This window comes from Sorex araneus, chromosome 3 (assembly GCF_027595985.1).
Source record: "Sorex araneus isolate mSorAra2 chromosome 3, mSorAra2.pri, whole genome shotgun sequence".
In the NCBI taxonomy this organism is placed as follows: domain Eukaryota; kingdom Metazoa; phylum Chordata; class Mammalia; order Eulipotyphla; family Soricidae; genus Sorex; species Sorex araneus.
This window is the reverse complement of record NC_073304.1, coordinates 142,968,826-142,988,914: the sequence shown is the minus strand read 5'-3', so window position 1 is coordinate 142,988,914 and position 20,089 is coordinate 142,968,826. Positions and strand designations below refer to the sequence as shown.

The 20,089-nt window shown below is 39.5% G+C and overlaps 1 protein-coding gene and 1 pseudogene across 5 annotated transcripts in view; both read right to left on the bottom strand.

Annotated features, from left to right (window-relative positions):
• Nucleotides 1-20,089, bottom strand: part of LOC129403439 (uncharacterized) — a 575,036-nt pseudogene that overhangs the window by 342,815 nt on the left and 212,132 nt on the right.
• Nucleotides 1-20,089, bottom strand: part of KIZ (kizuna centrosomal protein) — a 173,496-nt gene that overhangs the window by 81,327 nt on the left and 72,080 nt on the right. For all 5 annotated transcript variants that reach the window (XM_055131939.1, XM_055131940.1, XM_055131941.1 and 2 more), the window contains 2 exons: nt 5,498-6,143; nt 4,732-5,047 (listed from right to left, as the gene is read on the bottom strand). In XM_055131939.1, coding sequence (XP_054987914.1) covers nt 4,732-5,047; nt 5,498-6,143 — 962 coding nt within the window. The remainder of the gene's footprint in view (nt 1-4,731; nt 5,048-5,497; nt 6,144-20,089) is intronic.

Genomic DNA, 20,089 nt, shown 5'->3' with positions numbered 1-20,089 from the left:
CACTATAGCACTCAGTACAATAGCTAAGGTTTAGAATCAACTTAGATGTCCAACAACAGAGAAGTGGATCATGAAGATGTGGGGTGTGTGTGTGTGTGTGTGTGTGTATACACACACATATACACACAACAGGATACTACACAGCTGTCAGGAATGATGAAATCATGCAATTCATGGCAACATGGATGGAAATAGAAGACATGCTGAATGAAGTAAGCTAGAGAAGGATAAACACAGAATGATACCACTTATATGTGACATTTAGAATAACTGGACGAGGGGATGCACTGTTGTAAAGGGGGATACACAGATGAACCTTGGCTCCAGGGTATGAGGAGAAGGAAAAAAAGAGTGGAGGGGAGGATGAAAAGAGACAGATGAGAAGCAGCAAGGGCCAACTCAGGGGATTAAGATACAAAGGTGGTGTTCTTGGTGGTGGAATATGTGCACTGGTGAAGGAATGGGTGTTCGAGCATTGTGTAACTGAGACTTAAGCCTGAAAGCTTTGTAACTTTCCACATGGTGATTCAATAAAAAAAGAAAGAAAAAAAAAGAAAAAAGAAAAAAAAAAGAATGAGAGCCATATATTCAAACCATAGAGTGAAGGACACTGAAATCAAGAGACCAAAACTAACAACCAAACTTAGGAAGGTGCCTGTTCAGATGGCAAGTTGGGGCTGGGGTGGGTGGGTAGGAAAGGGAATATGGGAACACCGGTGGAGGGAAGTGGCACTGGTGGTGGAGTTGTTGACAAAACACTGTCAAACACCTAACTTTGTAATTCATGGTGCTTTAATAAATTTTTTGGGGAAAAAAGGGAGAAGCTATCTGATCTTGGCCTTTGTAATGATTTTCTAGATATGATATTCAAAGCAGAGGGAGGGGACTGAAGTGATAGTCCAGCGGGGAGGGTGTTTGCCTTGCATGCAGCCGACCCAGGTTCAATCCCCGGCATCCCATATGGTCCCCTGAGCACTGCCAGGAGGATTCCTGAGTTCAGAGCCAAGAGTAACCCCTGTGCAGTGCCGGGTGTGACCCAAAAAAAAGCAAAAAAAAAAAAGCAGAGGGAACAGAGGCTGAAGTGACAGTACTGTGGGTAAGGCACTTGTCTTGCATGCATCCAACCCAAGTTTGGCTGCTGACCCAGGCTGGCTCCCTGGCATCTGATATGGTCGCCTGAGGCCACCACGATTAATCCCTGAGCAGCGCTTAGTGTGAGCACACCCCCCCCCCCAAGAAATAAAAAAGAAAAGGAAGAAAAGCATAAATGGGATAGACAACTAGGATTAGATTATACTAAGAAGGTTTCTACACAGCAAAGAAAACAATAAGGTAAAAGGTAAATGGAACAAAAGGAAGTATTTGTGAATCATATGTATGATAAAAAATATTAATGTCCAAAATAGATATAGATAAGGAATTCCTATAACTCAATTGCGAAAACAAACAAACAGAAATAACCACACCCCTTCCCAACGCTCCCTGAACTTATTATCTGGAAGACGCAAATCAAAATTACAGGAAAGACAAAAGACAGGGTTTCATACCTGTTCAAATGATCATTATAAAGAAAACAAACAACAAGCCCTCCCCTCGAAACCCAGAAAATCACAGCACTGGGAAAAATATTAGAAAAACTGGAACCCTTAAAACTAGAATTGCTAATTAGAATGCAAAATCTTGCAGCATCTCTGGAAAACAGGATGGAGACACCTAAAAAGAAATTGAATATAGAGCTACCATGTGATCTAACAATCACTCTTCTTTTTTTTTATATACATTGTAGTTTGATTTTGGGTTTTTTTTTTTTTTGGCTTTTTGGGTCACACCTGGTGATGCACAGGTGTTACTCCTGGCTTTGCACTCAGGAATTACTCCTGGCGGTGCTCAGGGGACCATATGGGATGCTGGGAATCGAACCTGGGTCGGCTGCATGCAAGGCAAACGCCCTACCCGCTGTGCTATCGCTCCAGTTCCCTAACAATCTCTCTTCTAGGAATTTATCCAAAAGAACTGAAATGAGGATCTCAGAGAGAGAGAGAGAGAGATGCCTTTCCATGTTCAATGCAGTATCATTTACAACAGCAGAGGTGTAGAAACAAATTGACTGTCCACTGACAGATGAATAAGTAAGAAAAGCATAGTGTATAACATATAACAAAATGTTATTCAGCCACAAAAACAGAAGTTCCCAAACTTATTTGGCCTACTGTCCTCTTCTCAGAAAAAAAAAAAAAAAAAGGGCGGGGGCTGGAATGATAGTACATCGGGTACGGCATTTGCTTTGCATGCAACCAACTCGGGTTTGATCCCCGGCATCCCAATATGGTGCACCTAGCAACGCCAGGAGTGATTCCTGAGTGCAGAGCCAGGAGTAACCCCTGAGCATTGCTGGGTATGACCCAAAAAGAAAAAATAAACAAACTGTAGTCCTCCTGAAAATCTACCTTCTTTGAGCAAAGAAACAGCGTTTCTATCAGCTCTCGGAGGTAAGTACTGCCCACTTTGAGAAACAGAGAAAAAAGATGCAATCAACTGCTTGCTACAAAATGAATGAACCTTGAGGATATTATTCTACATGACATAAATCAGTCACACACACAAAAAGATTGAAATCAGGCACAGAAAAAGAGTTATTGCAGTATTGTATCTTCAGGCCCTGCAGATGCCTCCTCAGCCTCTCTCCACCTCAAATTTAATTAAACTTAAAACTTATGTGTTAAAAACAAAAGGGTCAAGATACGCAAAGACAAGTCACAAACTGGCAGAAAATATCTGCCAAAATAATGTCTGGTTTAAAAAAACTGTTGTTCAAATGTACAAAGAGGACCAGGACATGACTCATTGATACAGCACCTCCCTTTGAAGTGTGAGGCTCTGAGTTTGATCTCTGGCACCTCACTGCAAAACTGAAAAATAACAAGAGGCTAAAGAGGTGATACAGCACTTGCCTTGCATGCAGAAGACCAAAGTTCAATTGCCTGGTTTCACATATATCCCCAGGCACTGCGTGCTGGGCGTGATCACTGAACTCAGTGGCCAAGTAAGCCCTGAGGTCAGGCATCTGTGGCCCATCTCCAAATTAAAACAAAACTAAAGGTGCACAAAAAATTAATAAAACTCAACAAGCGCCAAAAAACCCCAACCTGATTAATAAACTGACCAAAGACTTTTAACGAATACCTCATCAAAGAAGATAGATGGATGGCAAACATGCATACGTGGAGATACCCACAGATCTTTAAAAATGCAAATTAAAATGAGATACCATTGTATATCTTTCAGAATAACCATAACCTAAAACACCAAATGCTGGTGAGAATAGGGAACAATAGTTCATTTACTGCTGATAAATTTCAAATACCAAATTCTAAAATTCCACAAATTTCAGTTTGAGGTCGGTCATAAGAAAGAGTCATTCAACAGAAGAGGTTTAGATAGAATATTCTTAATTTCACATACAATCTCAATCTTCATCATTATATTAGTCTTAATTCACTCTTTCTAACTAGGGTGGTAAATATAAGTTTGCAAACTAGTTTAGTAATGTGCCCAATAAACTGTTACTAAGAAAAAAATATATATCTGGTCCAGTAGGTCAAAAATCACTGAGAGTCACTATTATGTCCCTGGCCTCCCTTAGTTTCTCCACTTTTTTAACAGAAGAAATGGAAATTATTTAACCTGAAGGTTCAGTCAAACTGGAGATGTCAAGTGACTGAACTGGGACCTCATATATGCAAAGCATATACTCTACCACGGAACTACTTCCCTAAACACTTCATTGTTAAAAAAAGGTGACATTTCTTAGGTCTTTTTATTCCTAAAAGAGACAAGATGCCACTAATTATATTTTTCTTCTTATTTAAAAAAATTTTTTTGGTCACTTCTAACTGCTCAGAGCTGACTCCTAGCTCTAAGCTCAGGCCCATATATGGTATACTGGAAATCAAATCCAGGTTGGCTAAGTGCAAGGCAAGCACTCTACCCACTATACTATCTTTCTGAACCCCAACTGGTGCTATTTTTCTCGACAAAATTGGTTCTAAGAAGCTTCCTTGTTTTCTGTACAATTCTACTTAGCAACTCTAATCAAAAGTCAAATAAAAAAATCATATATAAGTCTAAATAATTGCATCTATGAGTTGAAAAATGTAAATGCCGTAAGTAATGTTACTCTTTAACATTAATGATCCCAGTGTTCTCTTGTTGACACTTAGGAAAATAATACTGGCCTATTTAATATATACTGTATATATATTAATATATACCTAAAAATAATACTGTACACCTGGAAGAACTTATTAAGTCTTTAATCACATAACAAAATTTAATTAAGGTTGGAATATAGAATTAAGCATTTTAGATACAAAGTTCTTAGTCTCTAAAGTTGAATTATAGTAAGTTTAACTATTTGCCACCCTTTATGTTACACAATTTCATAATGATTTATTTTCTAAAAGCCTGAAGGAAGGGGGTGATAATCTATGAATTAACAAGGGAGTGTTTGAATATAATTATCAAATGTCAATCACCATGATTTAGTGATATTCAGACTTTTGAAGCCATTTCATTAAAAAAAAGAGAGAGAATTATACCTTGTCTAAAAACTATTTATGAGACTTAAGGAACTTGTACATTCACGACTGAGTGTTCAATAATACATTCCAGAGGAAAGTGTCAAAAATGTCTATAATTAACAGAACAGTAAAAAAAAATTGAATGGCTTACTCTCTTGTTGGTGAGTTAGTGAAGGATTCCTTTTTTGAATCAGAAGAGCTTAGGGCTTGCAAAATACAATTATGTTTTTCTGTGGGTAAGGCATCTCTTTCTTGCTCAGAGTGGATTAATTTTAAGGCCTCTATTCTATCTTCTCCCTCCATCTTGTCACCCGGATTTGGCTGTGGTTCTGCACTCTTTAAAAACAGATCATCTTCACTTATGGAGACTGTGAGGTCACTGCTGCTGCTCAAACTTTCCTCCTTCTGCTCTTCATGCATTTTTTTAAAGGGCTTCTGGGCCTCTGGGTCTCCATGAGGAAGGTAATCTGTTAGAGGGGACATGAATAGATTACGGATCACTAAATTCAGGATGAAGTAAAGTGTGACATTCTGGCTCTCGGAAAATTTCTCATCCAAAAAAAAAAAAAAAAGAAAGAAAAAAACCACCCCAAAAACCACGTAAAAAAAAATATGTAATTATTGCTTTTGAAAACACTTTTAAAACATCATAATAAGCATTAAATTTAGAGAACGCAGTGGAATTATTGGCAAAGTCACTACGTTGCTCTGTTTTCCCATTTGACTCAGCAGAGCTAGGGCTCAAACCCAAGCCCTTCCATGTGTGAGGGCACATGCTCAATCACTGAGTTCAAACTCCCAACCTTGCTATCTTGGTTTAGACAAAATCAGAAACAACGTTTCGACATATATTCACTACCACTCCAAAAAAACAATATGCCAGCCAAAATCAGTGAACACTTAGCCTCTTCCCCTACCTGAGAAACCTCCCCAAGCAGAAGGCTTCACTTGAGAACACTTATTTTCAGAGGCATAGTATTCTGGGACTGATAGCAGAGAGACTGGTGGTCCAGCTCTTTCTTCGTTGATTTCAATATGTTCCCGTGTCAGTATTTCTCGGCACGATTCCTCTGATTTACTGGAACTGTCACACTTTAAATCAGTGGTTCTGTTTTCTGGACTTAATCTTTCCCGTACCAGGAAATAGAATTCAGGAGTTTTTTTGCCTTCAGATAAATTATTCTTGCCATGACGCATGTTGCTTCCTATCGCCAAGCAATGAGTCTGTTCCTTCTCAGACAATAAACTGACTGTGACTGGCGTCTTCTCACCAATCTGAAGAGATGTCTTTCCATCTATTTTGTCAGACTTACTTAAGCACTGCATGTCACTATGAGTTTGTACTACATAGCTGTCTGTCACATTACTACTTGGGGCTGTCTGTCGATGTGACTTTGGGTCAGGAATTGAAAAGTTCTTTGTGGGTTGGGAAGATTTCTTCTGTGTACTGAAATCTCCAATGCTTGAGATGGCTGACATTTGGTGGCCCATAAAGATTGTTGCTGGTTGATACAGTCCTCTTGACATGGCTGACCCTGAGTTAATTTCCACCTGGACTGCAATCTGAAGCAGCAAAAGAAATGTTAAACATACTGTATATGAACATTAGTTTGTTTTCAGAAATAAAAAATAAGCATAACAATTAAAAGTAAGATCTACCATATTTTATAAAATGCATATAGCTTCCAAATAAATGAGCACATATCAGTATAGCCCATATGATCTAATTTTAATAATATTGTTGTAACAGAGCAAATGCTATCAAGGAACTACGGAACATACATTTTCAGAAAGAGATAAACACATCGGAAGGTATTTATTTTACAGAACTGAATACTCAAGCAGGTTAAAATAGTAAATTTAATGTTACACTTTCACACAACTTTGGGTAGTTTAACATAAAATATATGCCTAAGACTCAACTATCAATAACTTTGAGTGATTTCACAGTTATTTAATTAAAAATAATTTTTAAATAAGAAATCACACTTTGTATCTCATGGTGATTCAATAAGTGTCTTATATTTTTAAAAAAGAATGACTATGCTAACCATTAACTTCCATTTAACAAAGTTGTATATGTACTAGCAGGGAAGGTAAGGCAAGACAAAGACCAAAAATGTTTTATACTGTAAAAAAAGTGAAGTTATTTGTATGTGCCAGTGACACCATTTTGTGTAAAGAAAAACCTAAGGAGCCTATAGAATGTCCTGACCCCACGCCAGGCTATCTTCACTGGGGCACCTCAGAGCGGGGCGGGTCTCCTTCCCTGCCCCAAACAAAACCTCAGCAGCTGTAAACCTCCAAACCCAACCGCTGCCATGCACAAGGCCACTCCACACTTGGACAAGCCTCTCCTAAGAGGGAACCAGCAGAAAAAACCAGGTATGCATGCAGCCCCGTGACTGAGATCTCCAAGCCAGCTTGGATAGGATCGGGATTGGGCCTCCTCCCCGCAGCTCCCCAGTTTTCCAGTAGCTTGGCAGTCACAACCACAAACGGATCTGGCACCATGTAATCTCATCAACAGCCAGGAACCAAGACTATACACTTAAGCTCCTCAAAGAGAACACGGAAGAATTTCCTGGAGCGTGTGGCCGTGAATAGCCCACTTATGTATCAAAAGTAGCACACATCTGTTTGGTTTTAACATACTTGCTTGTATTCTCTTATATACGGGCTTAAATGACTCCAGGATGAAACACAACAACCTTCATACACTTCCCTCTTATTGTGGTGGGAAGGTGCTCAATGGTGGGATTGGTGTTTCAATATTATCTGTAATGAACTACTGTGAACTACTTTTATGAAAATAAAATATATAAAGATCGCAAAAAAAAAAGCAAATTATTGTTAAAGTTAATGAATTCAGCAAGGGTTCAAGATTCAAGATTGACATAGCACTGCACTGCACTGCACTGTACAGTCGTCCCGTTGTTCATCGATTTGCTTGAGCGGGCACCAGTAATGTCTCCATTGTGAGACTTGTTACTGTTTTTGGCATATCGAATACGCCACAGTAGCTTGCCAGGCTCTGCCATGAAGGTGGGATACTCTTGGTAGCTTGCTGGGCTCTCTGAGAGGAATGGAGGAATTGAACTCGGGCTGGCCGAGTGCAAGGCAAATACCCTACTTGCTGTGCTATCGCTCAGTCCATAGAAAACCATATTTTTATATAATAGTAATAAACAAATTGAAATTGAAATCAGGAAAAAATTTAATTTACCAAAATATAAAAATAAAATAATTTTAACAAATAAGTTTAATATTTGTACAGTGAAAACTGCATAAAATATGGATCCAATTAATACATTAAAGATGGAAATAAATGGAAGGACATTCTGTGTTCAAGGAATATAAGATACATATTTGAAAAGAGTACCAAACTGAATATAGATTTAACACAATATCTAATAAAATCCCAGCTGGAATTATTTCAAAAATTGGCAAGTTGATACTAAAATTTATGTTGAAATACAATGGGCCCCAAATAGTCAAAGTCATCTTCCAAAGAAGAGCAAATCTGGAGGACTAAAAATATCTCAGTTCACAACCGGAGTGATTATAGATTTCACTATTAAAAAGACATACAGATTAAAGAATTGAGAATCCAGAAACATGGGTTTCTCACTCTCTCTTAATCCTGGGAGAGAAAGAGGAGCAAGCAAGAAGGAGTGAGAGAGCGAGAGAGTGAGAGACAGAAAGAGAGGGAGAGACAAAGGAAGAGGAGGAGGAAAAATTAAAAATAAACACAAGTATCCACAATCAATTATTTCGGAAAGTTTTAGATTCAACGCTAGAAGGAGCTGTAATTGTTTGTATCTCTTCATCCCTGTAGAACACTAGAATCCCCTGGAATTTCCCTCAATTAGGGTATAAATTACAAGGGAATTTTTCTTCAAAATTCATTATGAAGGAAGATATGGTAGGAAGTGGCAAAAAATAACTTGGGGTTTGTGCAGCACTAATTAGCCTTCCATGCAGTTTTTACCCATACTGAATCTTCAGCACTTCATCAATTACAGCTTTGATTTCTCTACCTGGCCCTTGGTTACCGTTAGGCATTTTAGTTGTTCCCAAGCTGTGGTTGTACATATGAATTAATTAGTCTCTCTATTGTAGGAAAACAAATTATTCTGACAGATAATAAGTGATTGTTGTTGTTGTTTAATAAGTTTTTGGGATAAGCAGCAACTTTGAAGTTTCTTAGTTGTTTTAAATAACTAGAAACTAGACTACATTGTAACTTTATCAACTGCATATTATTCTGTTCTACAGAGGCACCATCATTTATTCCCTTTTTTTTTTTTTTGCTTTTGGGGTCATACCCAGCTATGCTCAGGGGTTACTCCTGGCTCTGAACTCAGGAATTACTCCTGGCAGTGCTTGGGGGACCATATGGGATGCCGGGGATTGAACCCGGGTCGGCCGTGTGCAAGGCAAATGCCCTATCTGCTGTGCTATTGCTCTGGCTCCCTTACTGTACATTTTAACTTTGAAAGACTTTAGTCTGTTTCCCACTATGTATTACTCCAAGTCATGCTACAGTGGTTACTGAGTGTATGCATCTAAACACATAACAATATATTGGGGCAGCTTTCTAGAACTGAAATTCTGAATTAAAACTCTTATAAAATATTGCCATTTTATCTTCTGAAGAGCTTTAATGTCATTATTAAGAATTCCCCCCATTGTACCACGTGGTTTTAATAGCAAAATTATATTAACAACATTCTGACTCATCACAGTAGTTATGATAAAAGTTTTCCCTTAACTGTGTGGGATATACTCCAAGAATTCTAATAAATGCCCCAAACCTGGCACAGAACTGCTTATTTTCATGTTTCCAGTTCACCCCAGAAAAAATCTTAAGATCTTTATGAACCAATATAATGAAGATCAATTACTGTCACTGCAGAGGGTATAAAGCAGTCTGCTTTTTCCAGTACGGACAGACCTATGACACCTATGATAAAGTTTAGCTTACATATGAAGCATGGTAAGAGATCACCAACAAACAAAAGAATAAAAAACAGATTATACGGTACCAAAAGTTATGGGAAAACTTATATACTATCGCATCACTGTTATCCCATTGCTCATTGATTTGCTCGAGTGGGCACCAGTAACAACTCCAGTGTGAGACTTGTTACTGTTTTTGGCATATCAGATATGCCACGGGTAGCTTGCCAGGCTCTGCCATGTGGGTGGAATACTCTTGGTAGCTTGCCAGGCTCTCCGAGAGGGGCAGAGGAATCGAACCTGGGTCGACCGTGTGCAAAACAACGCCCTACCTGCTGTGCTATCGCTCCAGCCCCACATTATATTATACTTAACATATCTTTTTGTAAACAATATATTCATACTATGCTTAGCTACAGGTAACTGAAATAGAAGGCACCCCCACAAATAAGGGGGGGCGCTAGTGAACAAAGTATTTTCCATTCACTTTATAAGTGAAAGCTGATTTTAGTGATAAAGATAAAATTTAAAGACAAGGCAAATAAAATAAACAATTCTAATTTCTGTAAATAAATATTTTCATATTTCTTATTCACCAGGGGAAATATTTTAATATCTTCATTAACCAAAATAATGAAGATCAATTATTGTTACTGTAGAGGGTATAAAGCAGTCCTCAGCATCTCTCTCTGTATCGGTGTGCTATAGCTAAAAACATAAATCCAAGAAGTTATATCTCAGATAAGAGAAAGTCAACTGGGAAGTGAAGGCTGAAAGAAGTAGCCCTGACTTTAGTATCAGGGCAGTGTTGGCATCATAGAAACGGTCCCTGTCCTTCAGGATCTTGATAAGAGACAGACAGCAGGTGTTCTCTGAAGGCTTGGTAGGACTCACCAGTAAAACTGTCTGGATCTGGGTCTTTGGAGTTATTTTTATTGTTTCAGTTTCCTTTCTAGCAATTAATATATTCAGGTTTTATACTCCCTCTCAGATTCAAACTTGGGAGGTTGTATGAACATAAAAATTTAACCATTTCTTTGAGGTTGTCCAGTTTATTTATTTATTTATTTTTCTTTTTTTGGGTCACACCCAACGATGCTCAGGGGTTACTCCTGGCTTTGCACTCAAGAATTACTCCTGGCGGTGCTTGGGGGACCATATGGGATGCCGGGGATCGAACCCAGGTCGAACCCAGGTCGGCCGCGTGCAAGGCAAATGCCCTACCGGCTGTGCTATCGCTCCGGCCCGAGGTTGTCCAGTTTAGTTGCACAAAGTCTTATCTTTTTTTGATCTTACGATTTCTGTGTTATCTGCCGTAAATTCTCCCCTTCAATTTTTTATCTGATTTATTTGCCAGTCAAGTTAAGGGTTTGTCAATCTTCTTTACTCTTGAAAAACCTATCAGTTACACTGACATTTTGTAGTATCTTATTGGTTATTGAAATATTGTTATTTTAGTTGCTAAATATCAATATTTTAGTAATCATGGTTTTCAATCAAATTTTTTGTGGTAAAATTTTTGTTTATTTTTTATGCCTCAAGGATTAAAACAGCTAAATAATAAAAAATACCCAAAAGTAAACAACACGAGCTATAATCTAATATTAAAAGTTTTTATATCATATCACTATGTCAAATTCAAGATTTGCTGAGTGCATTTGTGATTCAAACTGATAAACAATGCTCAAGGTAACTGGGTTTTGTTTATGCTACATACACTAGCATAATAGTTAAAAAACTGTTTTTAGAGCTTGGTGCTCTTACTAAAAAATAATTAACATGTGTATTGAGCAGTTTTAATTGATTAATAATGTACAGGTAATCAATGTCATGGAATAAAGTAATAATCTGGCAACCATTAATCAAGAGCATCAAGAATATAGATTTTAAGTGTGTTGGGGCTGGACTGAGCTATCAGGGCGAGCCCATGCAGACTGTACCGTACCAAAGACAGGAACATATCAGACAGAAAATGGGCGAGATTTCTCCTGTGTCCTGACTGGTTTGGATGAAGCTGAAAATTTTCCCCCTTCAAGCTGCCTTCAGAAAATAATTTCAGTATATTGAAAGGGGCAGTTTTCCTTTTCTCAAAGAAGCCTGGCTGGTCTTTGACATGTAGATCTCAGGTGCTAACCAGGCCTGATCTTTGACATTTGCAGATACTGGGCACTGGCCCAGCCTAGTCTTTGGGATGTGAATTTCAGGTGCAGCCCAGTTTGTAATTGAAATGTAGATTTTATGTGGCAGCCCAGCCTTGTCTTTGGGATGTAAATCCAAGTGCTTATAGCCCAAGAAAGGTTTCTGTGAGGATCTGGCCCAGGACAGACCACAGGAATCTATTTAGCTTTCTTAAGACTCTTTTTACAGGAGCCCACATTCTAGAATAACTTGATTTTCTGCCCCTGAGCAAGGAATTCAGATACAGGCACCCTGGTTCGCAAGTAGGGTGGTGGTCAGACCAGATAACCAGACCCATATCACATGACCGGTATCACAAGACCCAGGACTGCCCCAGAACTGGGACATTCCTGAATATTGGCGTGAATACTGATCTCTAAAACCACAGGCTAAGGAGTGATGTCCTTTTAAATGGATTGGTTAAGAAAGTTTGCAATATTGATGTAGGCAGGTAGATAGGGAAAGGCCCTTGGCAATGAAAATTGAGATTTAACAGAGTCTCTGGGAAGGGGACTCTTAAGATGTGCAGATTCAAGAAAACAAAAGACCCGGAAGAAACCATCAGCAGACCCTGAGGACAATAGACCCCTCCCCAGGGGGTTCCCCAACCCCAACCTCCCTGGTAACCTCCTTAGCAACGGACTTTTACCTGGGAAGAAGCCCCCATGTGGGGGCAGGTTGGAGAAACCCTATAAAGGCCACCTTGAACAAAGGAAGGGCGCGCATATGCTGCCTGAGCCCATGTGCTGCTTGTGCCATGTGGCCGAGCACATGTGTCGCCCGCATCTCCCCCTCTTGAGATGTGTACTTTCATGCTTTCGTGTCCAGTGCTAGGATGTGTGTAGAGCTTCCTCCACTCTTGGAGAAGCCCGTGTTCTCCCTTGAGCGCGTTATTCTTACTATCACTCTCTCACTTATCCCTTCCTCCCTCCCTCAGAAACCTCTGAATAAAATCTATTTACTTCACTGCTTGTCTACTCCTGAAATTCTTTTCCGCGAGCGAGACAAGAACCCAGTTACCCTGGGTCCCGGGTGTTAGAGGCGGTTGGAGAGAAAGTGACCGTCTTTCTCCTCCCCGCTTCACGAAAGTCACGCGTGGGGCCCACCGACATCAATATTACAAATCTATTGGCTATGAAATGCGCGGGCTCTGCTGTAACGGCTGGGGAAGGCCTATATAAGATCTCCTTTGGAGAAGCTCGGGGTCTTTTGCCCAACCTGCTGGACCTGCGTGTCCGTGTAGGCGGCTGGACCCTGGCTAGCCAGTCTTACAATAAACCCTGCTTGCTGTTTGCAGTCTCTGGAGTCTCTTTGTCGTTATAGGAAGATCTCGATCCGCGCCCTAACAGTTTCACTTTTGGTTTTGTATCTTCTTTCCAGAGGCCAAAATTACTGGCCTGCAGATGCAAGAAAACAATGCATATTCTACTGCCTCAATGTTCTTCCTGTAACTTCTTTTGGTGCCTTTGGTGACATCACTGTATTGTGCCCTTAAGGGGTATCATCATCAATAAAAGGAAATTATGGGGCTCTTTACCTTTGTCTAAGAGTCAGAGAGAACCTAGACCCTCCATGACATACATTTCTTCCACCTTCCTTGTCTCAGCACCTCTGACCTCACGAATATTCACACAACAAAATGAATAGCAAAGGGAAAAGGATATTATAGCATGTCAGCAGGAAGTCCCAGTTTATTATACACAAGAAATACACTGTCAGTCCTAAATACTTTAATGAAATAAAAGATTTTTGGTTGGCACCACTTTAAGAACATTTTTATGTTCAGTGCTAAAATTTAGGTTTGCATAGAATATAATACCTATATATATCAATTATCACATATATTAAGACTTTTAGTCACTGGATACATATAAAGTAGGTTACAATATAATACATATTTTGTTAAATCTTATCACTCACTACAAGTCCTTAATCTTCTCTCATATATATATAAATTTTCATATACATCTAAAATATAGAAAATTTCAGCACTACATCTTGATGTGTTCGTTTTTTGAATTTTTATTTTTTATTAATTCATCGTGAGATACAGTAACAAAAATTTCATGTTTGAACTTCGATCATATGGTCATCCAACACCCGTCCCTTCACCAGTGCACATTTTCCACCACCAAAATCCCCAGTATTGCCCTCAACCCCACTTTCCATACCTCCCTCTGCTTGTGTGGCAGACAATTTGCAAGATATTCTTTCTCTACTTTAGTTACCTTCGATATTTCAAGACCAGTCCTACCTCCCCTTATATCTGCCGAAAATACAATTGCTAGACAACGTGTTTTGTATTGCTTGTTATGGATATAATTAGGAATTCTAAGATTTTAATAATTAGGGTTTGAAGAAACTGCTACCGCAGGTTGCTCGTGTCCAAGATTCATGTGTGTGTCTCTGGATCGTGGCCACGTGGGAGCTGGTGTTTCTTGCTGGTGTGAGGAACTGGCTCAGGACAGACCACAGGAATCTATTTAGCTTTCTTAAGACTCTTTTTACAGGAGCCTGCATTCTAGAATAATTTGTCTATCTGTCCCTGGGCAAGGAATTTGGATACAGGCACCCTGGGTCACAAGAAGGGTGGTGGTCAGACCAGATAACCAGACCCATATCACACGACCCATATCACAAGACCCAGGACTGCCCCCAGAACTGGGACATTCCTGAATATTGACGCGAATACTGATCTCTAAAGCCATAGGCTAAGGAGTAAAGTCCTTTTAAATGGATTGGTTAAGAAAGTTTGTAATATTACAAATCTACTGGCTATGAAATGCACGGGCTCTGCTGTAATGGCCGGGGAAAGACTATATAAGATCTCCTTTGGGGAAGCTCGGGGTCTTTGCCCAACCTGCTGGACCTGCGTGTCCGCGTAGGCGGCTGGGCCCTGACTAGCCAGTCTTACAATAAACCCTGCTTGCTGTTTGCAGTCTCTGGAGTCTCTTTGTCGTTATAGGGAGATTTCAATCCGCGCTCTAACACTGGCTTCTAGAAAATGGCCACTACTGGAGCTCGTAGAGGGCAGACAGTGGGATGGCACCTGCCCCCGTCTGGAGCAGCCCAGCGGAGAAGGCCTATTGCAAAGTCCCGAGCCATCTCTGCCACAAGTTGCTTGGGTCTGAGATTTCTGTGTGTTCTAACCAAATTTTTATTATTTTCTTCTAGCCACTTCTGGTTACATTTGTTGTTCATTCTGTATTTTCTTAAGAGGTGAGGCTAGATTACTGGAGTCTTTCATATTTTTTTATTTAAGACTAAACTGTTATAAATTTCCTACTTTAAACTATTTTTGCTCTGTTGTATCGGTTCCAATTGCTTATGTCTTCATTTTTTGGTGCTCATTTCCAGAAATATTTTTATTTCTACTTTGACCTAAAGATTCTTCCATAACATCTGATTTAGTCACCAACGGTTTGAGTTTTTCCCCCATCTTTCTTTGAATTTCTACCTTAATAACATTATGGTCTGACTGTACTGCAAACAATAGTACCCAAAAGGAAGGAGGGAAAGCAGGAGGAGATGGGCAGGGGCGAGATAGAGAGAGGGAGAAAGAGAGAGAGGTGCCTACTATAGAGAGAGACTGAAGTGGCGGATGGAGGGAGTGAAACTGGGGTTACTGGTGGTAATGGGAACTGTAAACAGTGATGTTGTAACACTGTATGACGGAAACCCAATCATGAACAACTTTGTAACTGTATGTCTCAAGGTGATTTGATTTGAAAATATGATCTGAAAAGGAACTATGATTTTTATATTTATAACTTTATGGATAATTGTTCAGTGTTACAGCATGTGATATATCCCAGAAAATGTTCTATGTGCATTGGAGAAAATGTATTTTGCTTTTAGAGTATGGATAGTCCTATACATATCTATTAAGTCCTATTCTTTCAACTCTTCATTTAAGATTGTTCATTGTTATTGCATTGATTTTCTGTCAAGTTGTTCTGTCCAATGATGAGACCGGGGTGCAGTTTCCTACTACTATTATGTTGCTATTGATGTCTTCTCCTTGAATCTATGAGTGGTTGCTTTTATAACTTTGTTGCCCTTAATTTGTTACATATGGTCCCCTGAGCACTGCCAGGGGTGATTCCTGAGAGCATGAGCCAGGAGTGACCCCTGTGCATTGCCGGGTGTGACCCAAAAAGCAAAAAAAATACAACTTTCTTAACTCTCCTGAAATCCCTATGATGAAAACATTGTTCCTCTCAGTACTATCCCACAAATACCTGATTTTTCTCCTCAATTTTTAAATGTTTTATTATCATTTATTTATTTATAAATAAATGTTCTTATTTATAAAATAAGAACTTATTTGATTCTTATTTTCTTCTATTCTGCTTTGGAGCCCTATTAGTGTGATTTTCTTCAGTTCAGCTACTGTACTCTACATCTCATTCATTTCTTTTTGCAGATTTTTAAAATAAATTCTCATAGATTTTCTGAGTTTATTGTTGCTCTCATTAGCTAACTTACTTTATTGAAATAAATTAAGATTGTTGCCTGTGGGGCCAGAGAGAAAGTTGAGGAGTTAAGATGCTTGCCTTGCACATGGCAGCCTTTGTTCAAATCTCTGGTACTGCACGAGGTCTCCCTAGCACTAGGAATGACTCCCGAAGTAAGCCCTGAGTTCAGCTAGGTGTAGCCCCCAAACAAAACAAACAAAAACTACTGTTGCATTTAAGTTTTTCTCAGTAGCTTACAACGTGGGTTTGAAGAACTTCCTGGACTTTTGCCCACATCCATTGGCTAAAACCGAGTGAATTCCTCAGGGCTGGAGTGATAGTACAGAGGGTAGGGTGTCTGCCTTGCTTGTGGCTAACCTGGGTTCGATCCCCAGCATCCCATATGGTACCCTGAGCACCGCCAGAAATAATTTTTCAGTGCAGAGCCAGGAGTAACCCCTGAGCATCACTGGGTGTGACCCAAAAAAAGCTAAATAAGTAAATAAATAAATAAATAAATAAATAAATAAATAAATAAAGGAGTTAATTCCTCCATTTCTCCATTATACCTGATGTTTTGTGAGGGATAGGGCTGAAGATTCAAGTATGAGATAGTCTGAGCTAAATGTGATCAGGGGCACACATTTGCAAAATCAAGTCGGTGCTGTTAGTAGAGAGTTTGTGTGGGTCTGTCTTCCAGCTGGGATTCGTGCTTACGAATTCCCTATTACAGATACAATGCCAAGTTCCAATAGTATTGGATTATGGCCCCAGGGTTCAGAGTTAGTGGTGTCTGAGAGCATATTATATAAAGTCAAAATCTGAAAACCTGATCAGTGATGAGGAAACATGGTCGCATATATTCAATAATAGTTGTCAGAAAGTTGTATTTGCCAGCATCTGGCTGCAACTGTAGAGCCAAGATTTAGCAGACATAGGTGGTGCTGTGTAGTATGGTATTGCGATTGTTTGAGAACAGTCTATGGCAAAAAACCTATGGCAACAGGTTTGGATGTGCCTGTGCTGCTGCCACATCAACAAATTTGTGTGTGATCCAGATTGCATAAGTACTGTGTTTATGTAGATGTGAAAGATATTGTTGTCAATGTTTGACAGAGATATTTTGATTTAAAAATTTTTAATATATTCTAATTGAATCACTATGAGATATAGTTACAAAGTTGTCCATGATTGATCGAGCCTCAGTCATACAATGTTCCAATATCCATTCCTTCAACCAGTGTACATTTCCTACCACCACTGTTTCCAGTTTCTCTCCTCCACCTCCCACCTCACCCCTATGCGGGGAGCCTTTCTCTACGGCAAGCGCTCTCTCTCTCTCTCTCTCTCTGATATTTAAGAAAATAGGTTATAAAATAGGCTATTTTTTACACTATTTCTCAAAGAACATTTGATCACTTCCTTTTGATTACATGTAGAATATACATGTTTGTATATATAAACATCACCGTAAGTGGTGTTTCTAGTTTTTAAATAATACAAATAATACTTTTATAAACTTAGAGAGGTAAATTAACTCCCAATCTTCCCACTGTCAAAATGATTTCCTTGAAAAATTTTGCTTCTTATAATTACCATATCCACTACATACATTTTTAAGAATTAAAATTACAAGGGTTGAATAAATAGTACAGTAGGTAGAGCACTTGCTTTGCGTTCAAGTAACCTGGGTTTGGTCCCTGGCACTCAATACAGTATCTTGAATCCCTTCAGGAGTGGTGCTGAGTGCCAGCAGTAATCCCATAGTCAGAGGTGTATGAACCCAAAACCAAAAAATGGAAAAAAGGGAAAAATTCCAATGCAGCATTCAGTCCTGATTTTGGGTCTTGGAGTGGAAAACTGCACATTAATGGAAGAACTAAGTAAGTCTGGAGTTTAGGTAATAGCAATGTAGGGGTCCCAGAAGCCAATGTTGGTTTTCTGAGATATGACAAATGTTAAATTGTAATGTAAGATGTCAACAGTGGTGAAAATTGGGAGAGGGAATCAAGAGTACTCTGAACTATATCTGCAACTTTTCTTTAAACCTAAATTGTCCTGCACTGTAGCACTATCATCCCGTTGTTCATTGATTTGCTCGAGCGGGCACCAGTAATGTGTCCATTGTGAGACTTGCTGTTTTTTGGCATATCAAATACGCCATGGGTAGCTTACCAGGCTCTGCTGTGTGGGCAGGATACTCTCGGTAGCTTGCCGAGTTCGAACGAGGAATTGAACCCAGGTTGGCTGCGTGCAAGGTAAATGCCCTACCCGCTGTGCTATTGCTCCAGTCCTAATATTATCCTAGAATAAAAAATTTACTTAAAAAACCCGACACCCTCTGTGGTGAGTGGAGAGAAAGTAGGAAAAACATTGTTAAGGGTACAAATTTAAAACAAATAATAAATAACTCCTAGAGATCTAAAGCACAATAAAGTGAATATAGATTATTCCAACAACTACAAAGTGTGACTAGGCCCAGGAAAATAGCAGAAAGGGTTGGAGCACAAGCCTTGCATACATGAGGCATGGAGTTTAATCCCTGGCACTGCATGTCCCAGACCCCAGCACTGAGGGTATGGCACTCGCAGCCAGAACCGTCAGGGCCAAGCAGCATGCATCACCTAACCAGTGAAGTGTCAGAAAGAACGATTCCTGGACTCCTGAGCAATGATGGGGAGGTGTCAAAACAAATAAACACATTAGGAAAAATAAAAAGAGAAATGACTGTTGTGTAATGTGATAGAAGGATCAATTATTGCTAAATGGCAATCATATAAGTATATCAAATTAACATGCTGTACACTTAAATTTACAAACTTAAAAACAAATACATCTCCATTAATACCAATGAAATGAAACAATAAAAAATTTTTAAGAAAATCAACCCAGAATTGGTGATAGGTGAAACAGACACTCTCATTCTGTTGGTAGCAGAATTATCTTGGTGCGGGGGGAGGGGGGGAGCGGGAAGCTGGTGTTTAGAATTCTAAACATCCTATTGCTTTTGGTTCTGTAATTGTACATGATCTGAAAAAAAAATTAAAGAAAGAAAATGTGTGAATCAAAAATTCACTGAAAACATTACTAATTGGTCACTAGGGAGGCCTGGTGGCCAGTGGCTCTCTCTCACTGCCTATGTTCTGTGGTCTCAGGCCACTTGCCCACCCAGAATGGCCAATGCTATTGGCAGACAAAGGAGGAAACAAGGCTGGTAGGTGATCAGTTGCCATTTATTCCATTTTTCCCAAGCGCCTGTTCCAGTCTCACTAAGCCTCCCTTCTAGTCTCACACTGCCCCTTATTCTAGTCTGCTCCTATCTCTCCCACTCATTTCTCCGCATTCCCTCTTGCAGCATTTGCTCACTAGCTCTGCACTGGGGACAGACACAATCAACATATCAAAAGCCCTTCCTGATCTCCCATCAGGGTCAAGGCAGAGAAATACCACCTGGGGGTGTTTCTCCTCTCCTTAGTCCAATAACTTAATTAACATCTTAATTAAAATCTTAATTCTACTTAATATTAGTTATTTTGTATGGACATAGTAAGAGATACATTGAGCTTGTAGGGTGGCTCTCCTGGGGCCATCTTGCTATAGATCTCAGACTATAATGCTCAGGCCAGATTAATCTTTCCTAATACTAGCAGGGTCCAAATTCAGCTGCTACTTTTGGGATCATGACAGAATTTGTCCATGACCATACTCTTAACTTAGAGTTAAGTATTTTAGCACTTTGGCTTGGCCCATTTCAATGCCAGGGTAGCCCACAGCTTGCCCTGGGTCCACCCAGTCCTCATCCAGACCCTGCTTTTGGGGATCTAGGAAGTAAGGGCAACTGAGGCTTAAACTGAGGGAACAGATGCCCAAGACTGAATATCATTCTGAGTCAACTAACTCCCAAATTACAAA